At 38.2% G+C, this 20,679-nt stretch overlaps 1 protein-coding gene across 4 annotated transcripts in view; it reads right to left on the bottom strand.

The window, feature by feature from the left end:
• LOC120784342 (focal adhesion kinase 1-like) overlaps positions 1-20,679 on the bottom strand; it is a 69,040-nt gene that overhangs the window by 23,946 nt on the left and 24,415 nt on the right. For 3 of the 4 annotated variants that reach the window (XM_040118077.1, XM_040118078.1, XM_040118079.1), the window contains 19 exons: positions 20,264-20,351; positions 19,833-19,912; positions 19,565-19,627; positions 19,375-19,429; positions 18,855-18,995; positions 18,225-18,302; positions 17,294-17,401; positions 16,424-16,541; positions 15,973-16,003; positions 14,866-14,936; positions 14,450-14,467; positions 13,612-13,668; positions 9,552-9,649; positions 9,240-9,324; positions 8,999-9,099; positions 6,933-7,048; positions 6,337-6,437; positions 6,070-6,159; positions 5,689-5,893 (listed from right to left, as the gene is read on the bottom strand). In XM_040118077.1, coding sequence (XP_039974011.1) covers positions 5,689-5,893; positions 6,070-6,159; positions 6,337-6,437; positions 6,933-7,048; positions 8,999-9,099; positions 9,240-9,324; positions 9,552-9,649; positions 13,612-13,668; positions 14,450-14,467; positions 14,866-14,936; positions 15,973-16,003; positions 16,424-16,541; positions 17,294-17,401; positions 18,225-18,302; positions 18,855-18,995; positions 19,375-19,429; positions 19,565-19,627; positions 19,833-19,912; positions 20,264-20,351 — 1,704 coding nt within the window. The remainder of the gene's footprint in view (positions 1-5,688; positions 5,894-6,069; positions 6,160-6,336; positions 6,438-6,932; positions 7,049-8,998; positions 9,100-9,239; positions 9,325-9,551; positions 9,650-13,611; positions 13,669-14,449; positions 14,468-14,865; positions 14,937-15,972; positions 16,004-16,423; positions 16,542-17,293; positions 17,402-18,224; positions 18,303-18,854; positions 18,996-19,374; positions 19,430-19,564; positions 19,628-19,832; positions 19,913-20,263; positions 20,352-20,679) is intronic. The other variant, XM_040118080.1, reaches the window with a different exon arrangement.

Genomic DNA, 20,679 nt, shown 5'->3' with positions numbered 1-20,679 from the left:
ATGACAAATGGAGTTATGTGGAACCAGTCATCAATGCATCTGCAAAACTTGCCTCATAGTTTAACAGTACATGACATCATGTATGTATACCTATGATGATGATAACATCAGCACCTGGCAACATCAACACTGACTGTCTCCTCCCCCACCTACACAACGCCGCCACCTGGAATAACAAGGGCTGTTGAGTTTATTTACTCAGGCTGGGCTGACTGCACCATCTTGGACTTTTCAGCAACGTCCTGCTTCACTCTCATGTAGTTCTCACCTGTTAGCTGCCCGGTATAAGTGCTACTGATGACCACTGAGCAGTGCACTGAGATGTAAACTAGTTTCTATCACTCATACATTAATCCCAAATGAAGCATTATGAAGGTATAAGAAATATGGTTTTATGAGATAACATTATTCAATACCAGAAGATGAGATATTAGACCATAAGGACAAGGGCTCGGGTGATCGGAATGAGGAGAGGGCAGTCTGTTCCCCGATTCCATAATGGGGGACCAAAAAAAAGACAGAAAAAATAGTTTTTTTCTTGCTTTTGAAAAAATGGGATACAACATTGTAATAATTCATTAGCTGAGGTAAATTTAATAATAAATAATTTTATGCATGTCATAAAAAAAATACATCAGTCTCTACCATGAGTTTAAAAGATGCAACTGAAAAACCAGCTTCACATTTAAGTCTACAGCACTACTAATCAAAAGGAAGCAGGGTAGCTTTAAATCAGGCTGAAACTATTGGCAGCAAGCATTCACCCTGCTGAAGTGCTCTCGAGCAAGACATTCCCAATTCCTTCCAGCTTGGCATGTGCCATCCTGTACTCCAGCATAGACCTCAGACATTCTTGTTAAAAGGATAAAAGACTCTTTCTCCGTGTATCCCATCGCTGCAAGGAAACACTGTCCTTGTAAACAAACAACTTTAGCTTTGGAAGATTCCCACTTGAATTATCTAACTTGGCCTGCTGAATCCTCATATTCGGACTTTTCATCAGTGACATTGAAATAACTTTTTACAACCACTATGGACAGGAGGAACGATTTCAGAGACCAATAACTGTTGCAATGTAAATTTGGCTATGTGAATATTATTTTAAGACAGACTTGATAAAATGAGAACCCATCCTTTAAGTAGGACATGCAAACAGACAAAATTTCCTCTTGAGGATCAGTAGAGGAAAGGCAAAAAACCAACTATGAATTATGTTTAAGAGGCATAAAAAATGGCTGCTCAAAAACAGCTTTGAACACACAGGTTCTGTGGCATCCACTGAATGCAGCACACTTGCAGTTGTTTAAAAGGGAAATAAACTATTCACAATATCACAGGCTGATACCACAACATGTAGAAAAGCCAAACGAGACAGGAGGGACCATACGTTACCTTTAGAAAAGGCCTCTCCGATAGCACCAGAGTATTTCCAGGCAAGCCCTTTTAGGAGAATATCCTTGCCACTAAAATGATGTTGGGCCAACAGCACTCAGCGCTGATACGCTACTGAAGGTTAACATGAATAACTGCAAACCTGAACAGATAAAAGTTACTTCTTCTGGCAGGATGACACAAATATGTTCTGTTGCAGCTAAGCAAAACCCCATTAGGCTTCGCTAGCTTCGGTACATCACGACACATAGATTTCACTATCAGGATAATAAGATCTGAGAATTAGGAGCTACCTTTGACCATGGGAGTACAGAGCTACACTGGTTGTGCTTGCTTTTTCCTTTCCTTCTTTCATTCTCTCTGTATATTCTCTCTCTGTTGGAAAGCTGTAGCTCCTGGCAGCTGCCCACTGTGTAAACACACACACACACACACACACACACACACACACACACACACACACACACACACACACACACACACACACACACACACATACACACACACACACACGTTGGTCTGCCGTCTAGGAAAACTGTAGTAGTAGCTAAGAGCCGCATATTTGGCAGGAGAAACCTATAATTGATATTATGATATAAAAGCTGGCCAGACCAAAAGTAAACCAAACTGTATAACCTTATATGGCATGAATTTCTCCTATTAATAGCCAGAGACCACAGTGAACATGGTCAATATTGACTCGGTTTCCAAGACACTGGATGAGGCACATTAAGGATTCCTCGCTATTTCTTCATGCCAAGATATCATATTCAATTAGAATAAATGTTCTTAATTTTGTCAGCTTAGCACCCAAATGCAGTTCACATGTACTTTTCCACACTGGGTTTTCAGCCCATTAAAACATACAAATTCAAACATACTGTATACATCTGTCAAACGGACCTCGATGATGTGGAGGCCTGTAACTCATTTGGAACCACAATAAGAAAGTGAGATGAGGAGGACACAGTGAAAAGGTGAAAGAGTTCAGGAGCAGAGGATAACAAAAGAGAGCACATAAGGTAGAGTTTGAAAAGGGGAGTGGAATCGGGTGGCAGGAGAGGAAAGCTGACATTGAGAAAATTGGAAGAGGAATCAGGGTGGAATTTAAGGTGTGAGTCATGCTGGTTTTAAGCAAACTCGTAAAACCACAGGACTTAAATATGCACTCTTATTTTCCTGTTTCTGTGTGTGTGAGAGAGAAAGAGAAGAAGAGAGAGTGAGAAAGTGCATGTTGAAGGAAACAATGATGGCATCTTGCTGTGTTCCTGAAACTTGTATTCTTCTACTTGTGTATATGAGCTTGTGAGTAGAAGCCTCAACATTAACATTGTGAAGTAAAATGTAAAAAAATGACACAAGTATACACAATATATCTTATTCAGTTTTGAATGATGAGCAAATGCAGTGCTTTATGAAAACATGTAAAAATCTGGAAATATTCTGTCATTTCAAATCTTCAAGATATCCTGTAAGATAGTAAATATTGTGGAAATCTTTTGAGGTTAATATACTTATGTGATGCTGATCTTAACTAATGTGCTATTCATGTAAAACCTATGTCATGATTAAGTGTAATCAGCTGTTTCCACTGTTGAGTTTCAGTTTGCACTCTGCTAGTTATACTTTTACAGCAGCCATCTAAAACTCACACTCTAGTTCAGTTGTTACCATCACCACCACTACTCCTGTTATTATGATCTATCTTGTCATCAGAGGCGATGCTGAAACATCACTTCCAAAAAACTACAGGTCTGTTCATGTCTGAATGATTAAGAATTGTTGTGTCATGGAGGCCGGGAAAAGCTCTATCCGTACTGTATACCAAAAAGAAAAAAGAAAATGTCAATGGGCCTTGATGTAAAAGAACTACTGTTAACTCGTTCAATTCTGCATTCCAGATATTAAAAATATTACTTCAACCACTTTAGTTTGACTGGTTGTCAGAAGGAGGGTCTTAGATTCAAGCAAATACTGTATCTCTGTCCTAACAGGAATCCTGATTTGATTACACGAAGCAGAGCAAAAGGTCTTATCAAGCATCATCACGCCTGAACATATCTTTAACAGCAAACTTTAACTTGTTGGCGTACCTGCATTTTTGCATGTTTGTTGGGGAAAATTATTATTGGGGATAATTATTGATCTGAGTGCTGGTGTTGTCAATTTGCTGTTAGCATCCTATGATTAGGATTAACTATAATCACATTTTGTGACCCTACAATGGCAGACATAAATCATAAAATCTGTTGGGTTTATGGAGTCAATCTCTTTTTTTACTTTGCGTACAGATATCATCTTTTTTTTCCCTCTCCTCCCACCTGATGTCTTGTGGGTGAAGCTCTCAGTCTCTTTGATAAAACTTTTTTTTTAAACTGTCTTGCCCAGTTAGTAGTGTGACATTACATGACTAATGAATAGGTTGGGCCCTTCCTGTTCAAAGGGAAATATCACAATAATGCAATACTCTGGGGCTTACTCAGCAAGTTTTTGAATAACCAACACTGTTGTCTAGCTCTGACTTATCCGATCACAACATGCCTAGGATATTGTTTCTTGACAGATAAAATCTATCTCTTTGCAAATCTGTCTCCAGACAAAGCTAGAAACAAGGCAGTGATTTATCATTTAAAAAGGAAGCATGGCATGACGAAGACGTCTCAATGAATCTCTCTCGGTCATCATCACATCTCTGTTACTATGCCGATTGTAATGTCATCAGCCCAAACAGAATTAGTTCAGTTTTGTTTGGGCTCCGTACTCCTGCACATTGGATTAAAAAAAAAAAAAAAAAACACCAATGAGGTTGAAAAGTGCTAACTTTCTGGTTTAATTTGAGGTTCTTTACATCAATTTCGGATGAACCACGAAGAAGCTCACGTCAGTTGTGTTACATACTGTATATCCGAAGAGGAAAAAGTGTTAGGTGTCCTACATTGTTCACCCATATTAGAAGGAAACATTACCAAAAACCCTTATAGCTGAAAGTAAGCACCTTAAACCCCTAGTCATTATTTCTTTTGAGTTCCAGTGTGCTGGAGTAGAGCCAAAACAATGAAAAAGATATTACTGTCCCAACTAGTTATAGACTAAACTGTATATGACACTGCTGCAGAGTAGGTATTGTCAAAATTTAATACTTCACATACAGTTACTGTTGTCATATCCAAAAATCCAAAGCATGTTTAGTATATTAATAAAATCTCCACGGAATTGTTTCCGAGTGACATTAATACAATGTCTATGGCTCTGTCTATGCTCTTACCACACAGGAAATTATTTCTCTGCTGACTCCATGTCCCTTATTAAAAATGAAACATTCATGTAGTATTTTAAACTGGATTAAATCAGAGCAAACAAGAAGCACCTTCCTGCTGCAAAACTCAATGCCGTCTCAATGAAAATAAGAAGACGTGTAAAAGTGACCTCAGTTGGGAAAAAAAAAAAAAAAAAAAAAAAAATCAGTCTTTTTGCTTCTCTGCCTGTATTTGACTGTCTACAGGCATTTCATCTATTCTTCTGGTCCATCCATTTACAATGGTTTGCTCTGTTCTAATTTTGAACCAGCAGTCAAATACACACTATGTTTCTTAATTTTAAAAGGTGTAATATTTGCTGTGACTCTTTGCCTGCTCTACTTATCATGTCACATTAATGCAGACAGACAGTGACACCTGCTGTTAGAAAGGTGTAAGAAAACTGTTCATCTAGAAAACATCAATGACTGTGGAATATTCCTTTATCTAAACTACTAATCAGAAAATAGCAAAGAAACACATGCAGTGGAGTTCAGAATGATCAAAATCTTACATCTACACATAAAAACACAAACTTTTGACCGGTGTAACTCCATAATGCATTTACTGAAACTAGTATCATGTTCTGTAGAAATTGAGATGGGCTGGGTTACAGAGGTGGTTCATTGAGAAGCTGTCTAGGTAAAGACATTCATTTTTCAATTTTCAGATGAAGAGAAAATGTAATTAACCTGATGTTAGAATGACCTGATGTGCCATTGGATCTTTTCTGTCACTAGGCAAATCATTTATTGTGCTAATTTCACTCAATGCATTACAGCCATAACTTACTATGAAGAACAAAAACTGGCTAGATCAAATGGACAAAACAACATCGAGAGATCTTAACCCCGAAAGCATAAATTTTATAGTTCTTCAGCAGAGGTAAAGCATATATAAAAATGGTAATTTAACCTTCTCTGTGCCGAGATTCATTAAAACATTCAAAAGACAAGACAAAAGAGACTCACATACACTCTCAAACCACACGCTTAAGTACCTCAGTTGTGTTTTGAGTTCATTGAAGCGCGGCCTCTTGCTGGGATCATAAGACCAACACTTTGTCATCAAGCTGTAAAGAGTAGGAGGACACTGAGGGGGCATCGCCAGTCGCTCGCCGTTTTCTATCCTGCCAATGACATCGTTGTTCTTCACACCCTGGAAAGGCTTGATGCCGTACATTAGAATCTCCCACATACAGACACCTATGGAAGGACAGATAAACAAACTCTGTCACCATGAGGCAGCCACCTATTGACTCTTACATGCTGCAAAAGCAAGAGAGTGAAAGGTTAAAAACCTATTGCTACGGCACAAAACATCAGGGCGAAACTGACATGGAAATGAAGAAAGGAAGAAAACAACAAGGACTTAAACTCACCAAACATCCAGACATCACTGGCTGTGGTAAACCGTCTGAAGTTGATGGATTCTGGAGCCATCCATTTAATAGGCAGTTTACCCTTAGATGCTGAAAAACAGAGGTCAGAAGAGCTGTGTTAAACTGATCAGTTCAGGTCATAGGAGTCCTATGAATATATTGGCTCTTTCTTCCATATGTTGGCTCTTTCTTCCAGAGGAATTTAAATTGGAGATGGTGGAGTGTGCTATTATGGGCAACCTGTGCGTATGGAGGTATAACTGTTACCTTTGTAATAAGAGCTATCTTCCATGTATCGCGACAGACCGAAGTCCCCCAGTTTCACACAGTCGACTGTAGACACCAACACGTTCCGTGCTGCAATGTCCCTAAAGAGGAGAAAACCAGTGTTAGAGGAAGTCATAGACAGTTTGACATTTATTCATGTTAATCTACTTGACATGACTTCAGGTAACGTAATAATTTATTTCTCTCATGTAACTACTGCAAGAACAGCATGATAAGATGGTTAGTATCCCTAATTCAGCCTTCCAGATGAGACTTGTTTGTGACAGTATTTTTTTCAGGACATGTCTCCGTTTTTTAGGAGAATATATATGTTAAATTGTCAAGCTCCTACCAGTAGGTGGCAACACCTGCCCCTGGTTGTTTGCCATAAAATAATATATTTTCACATCCAACTGCCCTATGTTATTATAAATGTTATGGTGCTCTGGCCCCTTAGCAATACACACTTTACCTAAAAAATTATTATATATATATTATATTATATTATAATTTAAACTTACTAATACTTAATGGAGCACTAATTTTATAATTTATAAATATTCTGGTATACTGTTTCAGGATGCCCTCCTGTGTACCTGTGTACAAAGCGTTTGCTCTCCAGATAGGCCAGTGCCGTGCTGAGCTGGTAGGAGTACAAGATGAGAGTAGCCAGGTCTAGACTGTACTTCCTCACCTGGAGAAACGACCGTAACTATGGAGAACAGAGAGAGAGAGGAAAAAAAAAGATGTCAGTTCAAGAGAGCAACAGCCATTAAAAAAAAAAAAACACAGAGAGACAAGGAGAGAAAAAGCAGGAAAAGCAATTAGGAAATTAATGAATGTTACAAAGAGAAATAGAGGATGATAAATTGAGATAGAGTGGTAGGAGAGAGAGGAACACTTGATGAAAATAACAATAGCCACTTAAACAGTTCCATAAAAGAAGCTGTACCATGGCTACAAAAAACTATGGGAGGAGAAATTAGTGAAGACATTATCCTTATTTAACCTGAGCAGTATATTGCCTCCTGTCCACTATACAGCTGCCTTCAGGGGCTTCAGAAAGTAATCAGACCCTTTCACCTATTCACACTTTATTGTGTTGTAGATTTCATTGTAAATGGATACAATTACCATTTTTGCCCATCATTTCAGTAATTTGTGAAAGCACCTTTGGCAGCAATTACAACTTTGAGCGTCTACAAGCTTTGCTCACCTGGAGCTGGGCAGTTTCTCTCGTTCTTTCTGGCAGATCCTCTAACGTTCGGTCAGATTGGATGGAAAGCGTCTGAACTGCCATCTTCAAGTCTCGCCACACATGTTTTATAAGGTTTAAGTTTGGACTTTGGCTGAGTCGCTTAAGGATAGTCAAGAGACTTGTCTCAAAGCCACTCCAGCATTGTTTTGGCTGTATGCTTCAAGTTATTGTCCGAAGCTCTGTCAGAGTGACCGCTGGGTTCTTGGTCATCTCCCTGACCAGCGCCCTTCTTGGCCACTCACTCAGTTTGACCAGATGGCCAAATCTAGAAAGAGTCTGGGTGGTTACAAACTTCTCTCATTTCACAATTTTTGAGGCTACTGTGTTCGTGGGAACATTCAAAGCTTTTGAAATGGTTTTATACCCTCGCCCCGCTCGCCATCCAGGCACAATTGTAACGCTGAGGTCTACAGAGAGTTCCATGGACTTCATGGATTTTGTAATTGACATGCAATTTGGGCCGTTATATACATGGGTGTGCATGGCATTTTTAAACAATGTCCAATCAGTTCAAGTTCAAGTTAGATCCATCTCAAGGATAATTAAAGCAAAAAGTCTTCACCTGACCACAGCTTAGCTTGCCACAGGAAAGGGTCTAAACACTATTGAAAATGAGAGATTTCAGTATTTAATTTTTAATAAATTTGCAAAAATTTCTAAAAACATTTTTTCACTTTATCATTATGGGTTATTGAGTGTATATTGATGGGCAAACATGGCGATTTCAACCATTTAAAATTAATTCTACAACACGATAAAGAGTGCATAGAGTGAAAAGGTCTGAATACTTTCTGAAGCTACATATGAGGTGTGCTGTATTGTGAGCCAAGATTTGCCTTAAAAATATGATTATAAAAAAACTGATATCACCAAACTATGCAAACAGAACTACAGGAACATTATACAAATGTTTTCTTCTTTACTTAGTAAGGAACTCTAAAAATGTTCAATTTACACAAAAAAAAAAATCAAATTCAGATTTTCCCCTGGATTTTGTCCCCATGGGTTCCTAGTTTTTCTGTGTTTCATGCTACGAAAAAGACACTGTTCACCAAAGTTTACAGTCAGCAGAGCTTAGATAGCTTCACTAATATAAAGAGAAGAGGAAAAATTTAACTAAAAACAAAAATCAGCTACAAGGTGCCACAGACAATTTAAATCATTTAAAAAGCACACAGTTAAACTGCAGATGGTATTTTTATAGTTCCGACTTCTGAATTAATAATTTTTAAAAATCCAGTTTAAAAATTACCTCATAAATAACCTCATAAATTCAATTTTTTAAAACAATTATTGAATACATATTAGTCATAGGTTTCTATGTATTGGCTATACAATTATTACACACCCATGTAAACAACCAGATACTGTATACACATATACAACTCCACATCAGTCTCCTACCTCTCCAAGTGTGCAGAGCTCCATTATGATCCAGACTGGATTTTCTGTGATAACTCCCATCAGCTTCACAATGTGAGGATGGTCAAACTGACGCATGGTCACTTTAGAGAAAGAAGAGGGGAGCGAAAGTCAGTTAACAAAGCTTGCAAGTTTTTCTTTAATAAAAGCTCTTCTGCAAACTGCTGAGAATGAGTAACTTTTGTCAGGTAATGTGACAAATGCACCCACAGGAGGAACCTACATGCTTCTTGGAGAAACTTTTCCCTGACGCTGTCTGACGTTGAGTTCTTACACGTCTTCACTGCCACAGAAAGAGCCGGGTTCTCCTGTAATGAACAGATACACCACAGCAAAACAACATAATCAGTATTACAACAGAGGCATCTATATCAGCATATTCACTGTCTGCTCATAGCTCAATAGAAAGTAGGAAAATCAAAACCAAACTGAGAAGATTTAAAGTAAACAACAAATTACCTTGCAATATAAAATAATGACAGTGTATATTTTACAGTGTGTGTGAGTTTGAGAAAGAGAACGAGAGACAACATACCGTGCTGATGTAGACTCCTTGGTGGACATCTCCAAACTGACCCTCACCTATGCAGCGTCCCAACTCAATACGATCCCTCTGGATCTCATAGTCCCGTGCTAGATACACAAACCACACAGACATGAATGCACACAGATACAGACACACAAATGAGGACAGACACAGTAGACCTTCAGATCAAACACACACATCCGTGCCCACATATACACTTCTTAGTCAGGCCTTCATTCACCAAGCTTGTCAGAGTGATTTACAGTGGGCAGGGTACAAATCTGCCTGTATTTGCAAAAGAACTTGCAACTGATTCTGTGGACTGTCATGGTTTGAAACAAATCTTCCAGCAAATTTATACAATTGTGACAAATTTACTGTTTGAAGGAGATGGAACTTTGGAAACATTTCAGAACCAACCACACAGTGTCAAACACACTTGTTAATTTCTTATTTGAAACATAACAAATAACTTTAAAAAAATATTCAGAATTTCTGGATTAATAAAGTTAATTCACCTCCTACTCTGACAAACTTGGCTTTATAGAAATCAGCACAGATCAATGTCAACAACATGCAACAACAGCATCAGCAAACCACAGCCAGACATGCCATGTACAGACAAACAACAGCCAGTAACACTTAATGTACATGTGAACATGAATTTCTATGTTAATTCAGATGTTATACGGATAAAGTCAGGTTGATTGAATGATAGTGAAACATAACCGGTGGCGATTCAATGCTCACAGGCTGATATAGGGCCTGTTTTGCTTGGTCTAAAAGGAATTTGTACTTGTTACTATAGTCGGTCAATTTTCTTCTGTAATTTTGGCAAGTGAGGGTAGTAAAAATGCACCATTTTTATATTAAGTTTTAAGAAAACGGGAATCAAAAGGTCTGTGAAATGTTGGCTGTTGAGAGGCTGGTAGCTTGCTCTGCCTGAAAGGCATGACACTGTTGACCTGACTTTGTCCATGTAACCAGCAAATGGATATAACATACATGAAACAATACATGTCAGTTTACATTTGACAAATCTCAGACTTCTCTTTTATGATGATCACTGATGTAAAATGTCCAGTACATGTGCGAGTTTTAGAGACAATGATGTTGGGCAATAAATCACCTGGGACTACATGTGGAAATGGGCTGCAACATACAGTAACAGAAATGTACAGTAAGCCATAATTATTGTTTGCATGCTTTGCCTCTAAATGTCGCCCATGTTACCTGATATTTAAAAGTCAAGCGCTATAGTTAAACAATGGAGTTGGACTACCCTGTTTGTTAGTGGTTTGCGTTTACAGTATATATTATACATGTATATACTGTATATATTTTAACCCTTCAGTCTCACTGCACTTCCTCCTCCAGGCCAAAGTTGTAAATAGGAACATGCCTGGTTAAATTATATTAAAAAATGTTTGTTTTTGAACTCTTGCCATGTTGTTGTTACCCTGAGCAGTAAATGGGTTTCAACAACTGTGGATTGCTTGTGCTATTATTGATTTTTTAGAAGAATGCATCCGGAAACAGTTTGTTCCACCGTTTTTTTCCCACTTAAACATTTAATATACACAACAAGATCGATGGCCAACAACTGGGACTCAATTCTGAAGTTACCACCAGTTTAGCCAAAAATTGACAGCACATCAAACATCCATGGGGAGGGGGGGTCAAATCAACAGGGTACAGATACAGAAATAAATTCAGAATTTTATTTTATAGTCGCAAGCAAAAGTAAAAAAAGATCACAACAACCACCAAATCAAAGAGCCATCACAATATAACCAGACTTATGGTACGTTCCAATCTTTACCTTGATCTAGTCCATAGTATTCTGGGAAAATGGGTTAGTAATAGGAGACAGAAATAACTAGCTGTGAGTACAGAGAGCCATAAAATGTTACTGCAGTCTATATTAGTTATGTCAGTGTTACTTTAACAATTGCCATGATTGTGGGTGTGACAGTGATGCAGCAAAGTTAGAGGTGCTATATGCCAGTTTAAGTAAAGTGTCCCTGATCTTGTAAAATAACTTGCTCTATAATATTTAAAGCTTTTTAGTGTGTTTTGTCTGAAGAAGGTTAAATTTTGTTGTGTATACACAAAGAGCAAACAAATCAACAAAACACACACAACACTGGTCACCACTAGATAGTGTAAACAATTCATAAAAGGAGTGTTTTAAAATGCAATCACAACTTCAACAACAAATGTACCCATCTGAATTCTTGGAAACACGCTACTTAATAAAACCAAAACAGACGGACACTGAAAGTGCTGAGTCGAGACATGAACGGCTAAATGTGACCTTCGCTAGCTTATGTACTCCACTTCATTGTATTGATCTAACTAGATAATTTCTAACTAAATCAGTCATATACAAACTTGAGAAAGTCATGCAACATGTGTGAGAGGCTAGTAAACAGCATGGATATAGTAAGGATTTTTGTTTTTGGTCATTTACAGTGTGGACATCTAGCACTCTGTATGCGTTTGTGTGTTTAGACCTGTAAATCCATAGGAATAAAGTGAAAGCGCTCATTTATGAATGGTCAAAAAGCAAAGCCATGTTGGAATTTGGTTGCATGGCACAACATGTGCTTTTGACAGCATTTTGAGGCAGTTTAAATGGGACTAGTTGATTTTTTTTCCCACTATCCCAACGGCCCTCTTTGTTATTCACATTTACTTTGTCACAGCTGCATTTCCCATTCTAGATGAAGAGGATATCGCCCATCTTCACTGCCTGTAAATGTTGCCTATGTAACATCACCACTTAGCATTACAATGAGCTTAATATGGACAACAGTCCTTAACAGGTGGTGAACAGGCACTACTCAGCAGCAACAGCAGCACAGCGGGCCCTCACATTTTAATCAAATCTCATTTTTTAAGGTAATAATGCAGGGGGATGTTTATCAGAAACAGAGAATAGATGTTTATAGGCCAGAGAAACCTCAACACTGATGCCTAAAACTGAAATAATAACATATTGAAAAACTATTGAACACACGTGATACAGCAGCGATTAGTGGGACAAGGAGTCATTTGAAAATTGTTCATTGTAATGTAAACATTGTGGCAACACTACATGTCAATCCAGTCTGAAGAAGTTTCAATCTTGTGACAACTTACAAAAACAAATATAGCTTGCCGGCCTAAAAATATACACATAAGACGTGGTTCAAGGGCTTCCCCTTTTATATAAGATTGCTACACTGACCATGGAAAACGTAGATTCATTCAAACATCAGCCATCCTGTTATTCAGAGCTGAAGTCTCAATAGATTTACAAGTAGGCCTGATATCATTATATCCACCTGTATAGTGGAGTGTGGTGAAATAATAAAAAAGCTAATTTGCAACATTTTAGGTTATTTTCCTGGCTCTTCTTTACAATAATGTCGATCTGGCTTTCTGGGTTCCACCTGTCCAGTTCTTCATTAATATACTGTTGATCATGGTACGGGGTAAGTGGATGATATTTTCACTTTACATCAACAAATATGAGTTGAGACATTACCAAATGCAGAACTAAATGCTCTGTCTGAATTTGACAGGTTTACTTCTTCAGCTCTAAACTGATGTCAGAGGGAAAATAGTGATAAAACGCTAGTCAAAGGTGAATCTGGCTTTGCATGTGACTACAAATGTACTTTATTAGGATCATCTATTATCTGGTTTTGGGACAAAATTACTAGCCCCCGCACAAAAAAATATTTCAGGATAAGATCAAGTCACATTAGATCAAAGTCTAATACTTTCAAAATTGGGTTACGCTGTGATAAAAAATAAACCCAACTTAACTGCAAGTGCACAAAGAGAGACACACATGGATCATATACAGCACCACCACACACAATCGTGTTTCCCAAAGACCTTTAATCCTCGCTCTATCACCCCACCAACCTCCAAGCCTAAACACAGACAAACAAATTCTAACGTGCACACACTTTATTCTACACGATCACAAGCAAAAGTCTGAACACCTTACACTTTTTTTCTCCACTTGTCACATAAGCAGCCTACAATGTTTATGTGCATGTGTGTGTCCACTTACTTGAAGGCATGGTGTAGGTGTCCTCCTCATCTATGATCTCAGCATAGTCGTCTGTTTCTGCAGAGCCAGAGCAAGGTGAGATGGAAAGAAAAAGTCCCAGGAAACATTAAGTCTCAGTTTTTGACACAAAAAGAGAGATCAAAGAGAAAGAGTTGACAACAAGGTCAAATCTAAAACTCCACTCTGATATAACAAGCAGACCCCTGGACAGCATTCAAATTACAACTTGCAGGTTATCTTCCTTGACACAATACAAAGTAAAAGATCTGTTATTGATACAAAGTGATTTGTATTACCAAAATTTATATCTGCAATTATATTCTTTGTCTCTACATCCACCACCTCCCATATCACACATACACAAATAAGTTCCATGAACACACCTTCACAGTAAAAAAAAAAAAGAAAGGTGTGAAAATAGAAAATACCAATAGTAACAGAAACACACCATCATCAGACAGAAATACCTTACGAAAAAACTGTCACCATACCTGACTCCAAACACATGCACAACAATCAAAATGTTCATGTACTACTGAACAGCTGCACACAAGCAATGAGACAGCACAGTACGAGAGAGAGAGAGAGAGAGAGAGAGAGAGAGAGAGAGAGAGACCGCGACGCAGACACAAGGAAAGGGGAGGGATGGAAAGTTCATTCTTTCCAGAGAAACAAGTTGAAGAAAAAAACAGGTTTAGTCATGGATACAGCAGAAACAGTTACAGGCAGATACAGGGAGAGACACTATACAAACACAGAGTACACTAAATGTAGAACCACAACAGGAATTCCCTTGTGCTACTGATTTATGAGGGTTAATATAAAGAATGTTGTTTACCATCGCCACTAGTATGACCTGAGGAAGCCACATGCAGCAAGAGGAAGAAAAAGGAGATAACCATTAGTTTTACTGTTATAAGACAGGCAAAGATATTATGTAATGACTTCAAGGTCATTTTCATTTAATTCTGTGTAACTGTGAGTTTGTCAGAGGTCAGTAGACAGTCATTGCAGAAACAGAGTGACAGTGACTAAAGCTCTCCATGGAGACATCTGGAGAGACGAGGACACTTCACTGCACACACAGATGAGGCTTTATAGAGGAAACAGGGTACACACACATATCTATGAACCCTTTATCTAATTCTTAGCACTCACTGTCATTCATGACATTTAGAGCAGCGGACAGAGAGGCAAACTGACAGGGGAGAAAGAGACCAGCAGGCAAGGAGAAAGCGAGACAGCGGTTTATACCTGAGATACAAACAGCTCTGGTCCGTACTCCGTCCATCCGCTTTTCCATCCGCTTCTCATGATTTGAAACTCTGCACCAGAGATGAGAAAATTGTTTTCGGGATTTGGTTCACATCTAATCCAATGTATTCTGACTGACCCTCCAGTTGCGGCTATGAAGATAGTAGTGGAACCAAAGTAATGAAGGATCCTCCCACATCCTGTCATGTGTGCTGCTTTACAATGTCAAACACTATAAAATCAACACCGCAGAAGAGTTTCTATATCTTATAAAGAATATTATATTCAATATATGGGAAATTCAAAGACTAAAACTTTTATCATAAAAGCTGCCATGCTTGATGTTGGTAACTTTTATTTGCAACATTCCCATTCGAATAACAAAAGAAATCAAAATGAGTGAAAGCACTGAATAACAACCAAAAAAAGACTACAAACAAAGTTGTGCTGGTAAACGGGAATGGAGTGGATGATGTTTTCTTATGGTTCACTATAACTCTGACTGCACCCCTTTAACCCCTTTACACTCACCCCCATCTCTGTGCACATGCCCGAAAATAATGTACCCAAAATAAAAAGGTTACTGTTCTTCCACCCTTTTGATTACAGTCATAACCCTAGTCTCGTTTGAAAGGCAAGATTTACGACCAAAAAGTCAGAATGAATATAAGAGACACTGGACCAAAGTTACAGATGCACAAAAATGGTAGAAATGTTATTTTTTTTCCTCACCTATTTTTTGGCATAAAAAAAGGAATATACGGCTTATAATTATACATTTTGCATGGAAAAGACTTTGAACCCATAGCCACAAGACTGAAGGAATTCTGTGTCAACAGCTGTTGCAGTGATATGGGGATCCTAAAATGTTTTGTACAGATAGAATCAAGATACTTAGAGCTTTCAAAAAATGTATCAGTTGTCAGGGTTGTGTGAATATTAAATATGGTACTGATGAAAAAACACACCTGAAGTAGTGCTACCGAGGCCAAAGCGTCCCACGGGTGAGACGGTGTGTTTTAAAAAGTTTTAATGTCTCACAGGAAAATGACATCTTGTTTTTAATTCATAGTGCTCAATTAGTGTAAATAGATTCAGCTGACTTACTTGGGTATAGAAGGCAGAGCTCTGTCCCCCTCTGCAGAGATAAAATGAACACATGAATTAGAGAATAGAACAGACTGGCTTCATGTTAGAGCTACAACAACACTGTAACCATGTCTTTGCTGCTATGGTTATTTTTAGAAAAGACTAACCAAACTCAGGCCGGTTATTCAAAGTGACAAGCATAAAGCCTCACCAGTCATGATCAGACTTGACTACTGTTGGAAATATACCTGACAGCAATTTCAGCCCTGAGTAATATTTATGGTATAAGGTAAAACATGTTAGGAATTTTTTTTTCTTTGCTTCAAGTTGTCATCTAAATAATACAAAACTATCCCAATCATACCACACAACTGCACCACTAAAATACAGCAAAAGATGCCGTGATATCAAGATTGATTTGGGTGTAGAGCAAGCATAAAATACATGTAGGAGTGGATCCATGTCCTACCTTTGTGGACTCTGACGATGAAGGAGTGAGTAGCTGAGGAGACGAGTCGACAGTATCCGTCAATCAAGTCGGCCATGTTTTCTGCTGTAGTCAGTGATGCCGTGGTGACTGTGAGAGGCTACACGCACGCGCGGACACAGAAGGATTAGTGTGTGAGTGGGACAGAGAGTTACTTCACAGCGAGACACAATGAGAGCTTTATTATTGATAACGTCTTTCCCCCAGTGCACATATACACACATTTTTACACATACAAACCCTACACAGATACACTAGCACGAATGCACACATGCGTTACCACTAGAAATAGCCTCCCGCAAACACACACCCACTCTCGACAGACACAGTCACACTGACACTCAAACGTAAATGGCAACACCCGCCTTCACCCTCCCATGTACCACTTCCCTCTTTCCCTACATGTCTTCCTGTTTTTCCCTCAGTTTCTGTGGTACTACCACTTAAAATACAGTGTTTAACAAGCAGAAGCCATATCATAATTGTTACGTATGAAAAAAACAGATTTTTCTGTTTAACAATTGGATGAAATCAGGCAGTGCTAAAAATTTGGTGGGTCTGATATCATTACGAGCCAACAAAAATAAAAAAGACACAGTTTTGCCTCACTGTCATTTTGAAATACATGTGTTATGGATGGGAATATAGGCACTGTATTTCATTTAAAATGCCTCAGCTCCATGTGAATCAATTGTTTAACAGCAATTTGTGATTAAATTTAGATACAACTTGAGGTATTGCTCCAAACTTAATATCCAAACTCCAGGCAAAAAGTAATGTTTCTCAAAGAAACACCATACAATGGAAAAGCCAATGACATAGTATGCAAGGGGTTTGGGTGTGTGTTTTTACCTCTGGAGCTCCCGCTACATTGAGCTGCAGCATGCCTTTCCTGTCCTTCTCTTCCAAAGCAGAGTACTGGATTGACTGAACCTGGTTAAAGTTAGCTAAGTGTGTAGGCTGCAGGGAGAAAGAGATATACACGGAAATATTAAAAATAACTTATAACATACTGTACATGTTGGTACCGTTTATTCAGCTCAGTGAAAATGATCTTTACAAAGAACTGAAGATGATTCATGCCAGAATGCACACGACATATTTTTTCCATTGTACCAGTTAGTCACATATTTGTATTTTTTCAAGTCTTTTCACACTGTGCACTAGAAAGATAATGTCATCAAGAGTGAATTTTTAAATGTTTATAAAGGCCATGCAGGACAACGCTGATTCATTTACATGCAAAGATGAATGATTAAATAAATTGCTGACATTTTGACAGGGGGTCTGTCTTCATAAAAGGTGGAACTTAATAACTCAGTCTTAGCACTGGAGTTATGGGTATGCAGCTGTTTCCTGTATTTTGAGCTGTCACTGCAGCGATCACCTCCGTCATGCAGCTGTGCAGTTTTCACAAGAACTGCACAGTTGATCACACATCTGGCTTTTTTGTAACTCATAATATCTGTTTTGTTACTAAAACTACCAGGCCACTGGCATTTTAAGACTCATTTGAATTTGGGCCACTGAGAAGACAAGATAAGAAAACCTGTCTATCATAGAGGCGAGATGAACCAGTAGAGGGCAGTATGGGTGATTGCCACTGTGTCCTTACAGTGATCTTTATCAAAAGCACATAGTATTAAGTAGTGTTGAAAGGATTACATTTTTTTGAAAGAAAGCAAATTTTGAAACAGTTACACATTTACAGAATGAGAGAAGTTAAATATTGTGTGTGTGTGTGTGTGTGTGTGTGTGTGTGTGTGTGTGTGTGTGTATTCACCGTTGAGCCCTTATCTGTGAGGTAGCTTATTCCTTCCTCTGGTCCGATAGCTAACTCTACTGATATTACCCAACTAGACTGGAGAGAGAGAGAGAGAGAGAGAAAGATAGTGGAAGAAACACAGCATTAAAATAGATGTCATATTTCATCATATCATTTGCTTTATTAACTAAACACAGTACTGGCAAAAATGTGATATTGATAGCAGAGAACAAATTGAATATTCTATTCTATTTTCACTACTTTTGACATTAAATGCCCTCTAGGAGAGAGGCTTGTTTTTTTTTCAGTAAATGACATTGATAATACATTGCTGTAGAGTGCTGTAGAGAATAGTATAATAAAAACCATGTACTGACACATAGCATGACTGTGGAATGAATCAGAAATTGCAATCGCTAACCTCTCCTTGGGTCGTGGCAAGCCATTAAAAGTAGAGATGAAACTCCCTTATGCACGTTTTCTCCCTCTACATGCTAAATAGGCTCCAACCTTCCACCCCCCTGGCTTTGAATACATTTTCAGGTACTGATAATGCATGAATAAACTTTTTTCTATATATTCTTTTTTTTTTTAATTCTTTTTCTATTTACGTGCAACATCATCTCTGTGAATTAAGTGTTGCCCTACCCCTAAAGCACATTTGAAGCACTCCTTGTCGAAGCGGTAGATGGGAGAGAGTATCTCAAAGAACTTGTGGATGCTCTGCTCATCATTGAGGTTAGCGAACTGCTTAAAGGTCTGTTGGATCTGCTTACGAAGAGTCTTTGCCTGAAAGAGAGTGGGGAGAAGGATGAAAAAACATTCCTGAGGGTTCAGTCCAAGTTGGTTCAGCGCCAGGAAATGCACAACACACAATTGACATGGCGAGTGACAACAGGAGGTTTAACTTAATTCCAACAAATCAGATAATCAGACATTTAGCCAGACATCCATTCAGTCATCAAGTTGGTCTCCCTGCCAGTCAGCCGGCTGCTCGGTCAAACAGCCATTGGCTCATCCAGCCGACTAAGCACAACTAGGATTCCCAAAGAAATTTCTGCCACTATCACTTCTATTATCAGGCAAGGGAACTTGATTGGAAGAACCTGGCCAGATAGAGAGATGAAAGTCACTGACTGTTTCTTCATTAAAAGTGGTTTAACCTCACCTTGAGAGAGTCCAGCAGGCTTTTGGGGAAGAACCTTCTCAGACCAACATCTTTCCTAGAAAGACAAATATCATAACAACATTTACCTTTCAGTAGTTGAAGTTTACCTTCACACAATTTGTTAACATACATTAAACTTAAAATAGAAGTAATATGATTTACAGTGTGGACAAAATAAAATTAATCTTACTCTAGAAGTTCATAGTTGGATTTCTTATCCAGGGCGTTGCCTGGCATCTCTCTGAAGAACCTCCTGTATAATTCGCAGAGAGAAGGAGATATACTTTGTACAAACAGGATTAAATGGTAATAATTCATATTTTTAGTTCAGACATTCTGGAAAACATCTCTGAGCAAACAGTGGTGTGTGTGTGTGTGTGTGTGTGTGTGTGTGTGTGTGTGTGTGTGTGTGTGTGTGTGTGTGTGTGTGTGTGTGTGTGTGTGTGTGTGTTTCTTACCTAATTTCCAAACAGCCCAGTTTCAAAGCAACATCTTGATCCACCTGATCTGCTATATGTTGCATGTAGTCACTCTTTACCTGGAGAAACACAGTATTGTAGCCCACCATTTTATAACAACACTGCTGTAAAGATAAAATTTACTGATAGTTAAATGCATTAAATGTCAAATCTGTATCCTTATGCAGTAATTATATAAAGAGCAGAGTGAGGTGTATAGTATCAGTTAGGTATCTTTTTATTTATCTGTTTCAAGGTATTCCTGCCTTGATAGACGTAAAAGTGATGGAGGAAATGACAGAGTAGATGATATATGAAAGAACAGGTTCAAAAAAATTATATATTGTTTAAAACACTTTTTTTAATTTTAGAAGTATTTCACAAGGGGGACACCTTTCCTCTTTTTCTGTGATCCTGTTGTGTTGTCTCACCTGGTGATAGAGGTAGTTCAGAGAAGGTTTGTCTTCAGAGAAATGGCTGAGGTAACCTTTAGGAAGGTAACGCATCCGTAACTCATACCTGAGAATGACAGAGACAATCTGGATAAATAACCCCACAGTACTCACTTATACTCACACAAACAACACACACACAAAACACATAATAAAATAACTTGTAGCATCCAAATTCAATATCTGTCTGAGGCAGAAAGACAGAAGGAGCGTGCCTACTCATACATACAGCTGATGCATACACAAACCTGAATACATACAATTTTTGTAGTGGCCCTAAAAAAAATCTAATGGCATTTACAGTAATGGTTCCTGATCAGATAAGATCCACATCTATTTCAGGGATAATGTAAAAATATCTGATATATATGTTGTATATCATCAAAAGGAAGTAT

The sequence above is a fragment of the Xiphias gladius genome, chromosome 22 (assembly GCF_016859285.1).
Source record: "Xiphias gladius isolate SHS-SW01 ecotype Sanya breed wild chromosome 22, ASM1685928v1, whole genome shotgun sequence".
Taxonomy (NCBI): Eukaryota; Metazoa; Chordata; class Actinopteri; order Istiophoriformes; family Xiphiidae; genus Xiphias; species Xiphias gladius.
The sequence above is the reverse complement of the archived record's forward strand: the minus strand, read 5'-3'. Positions and strand labels throughout refer to the sequence as shown.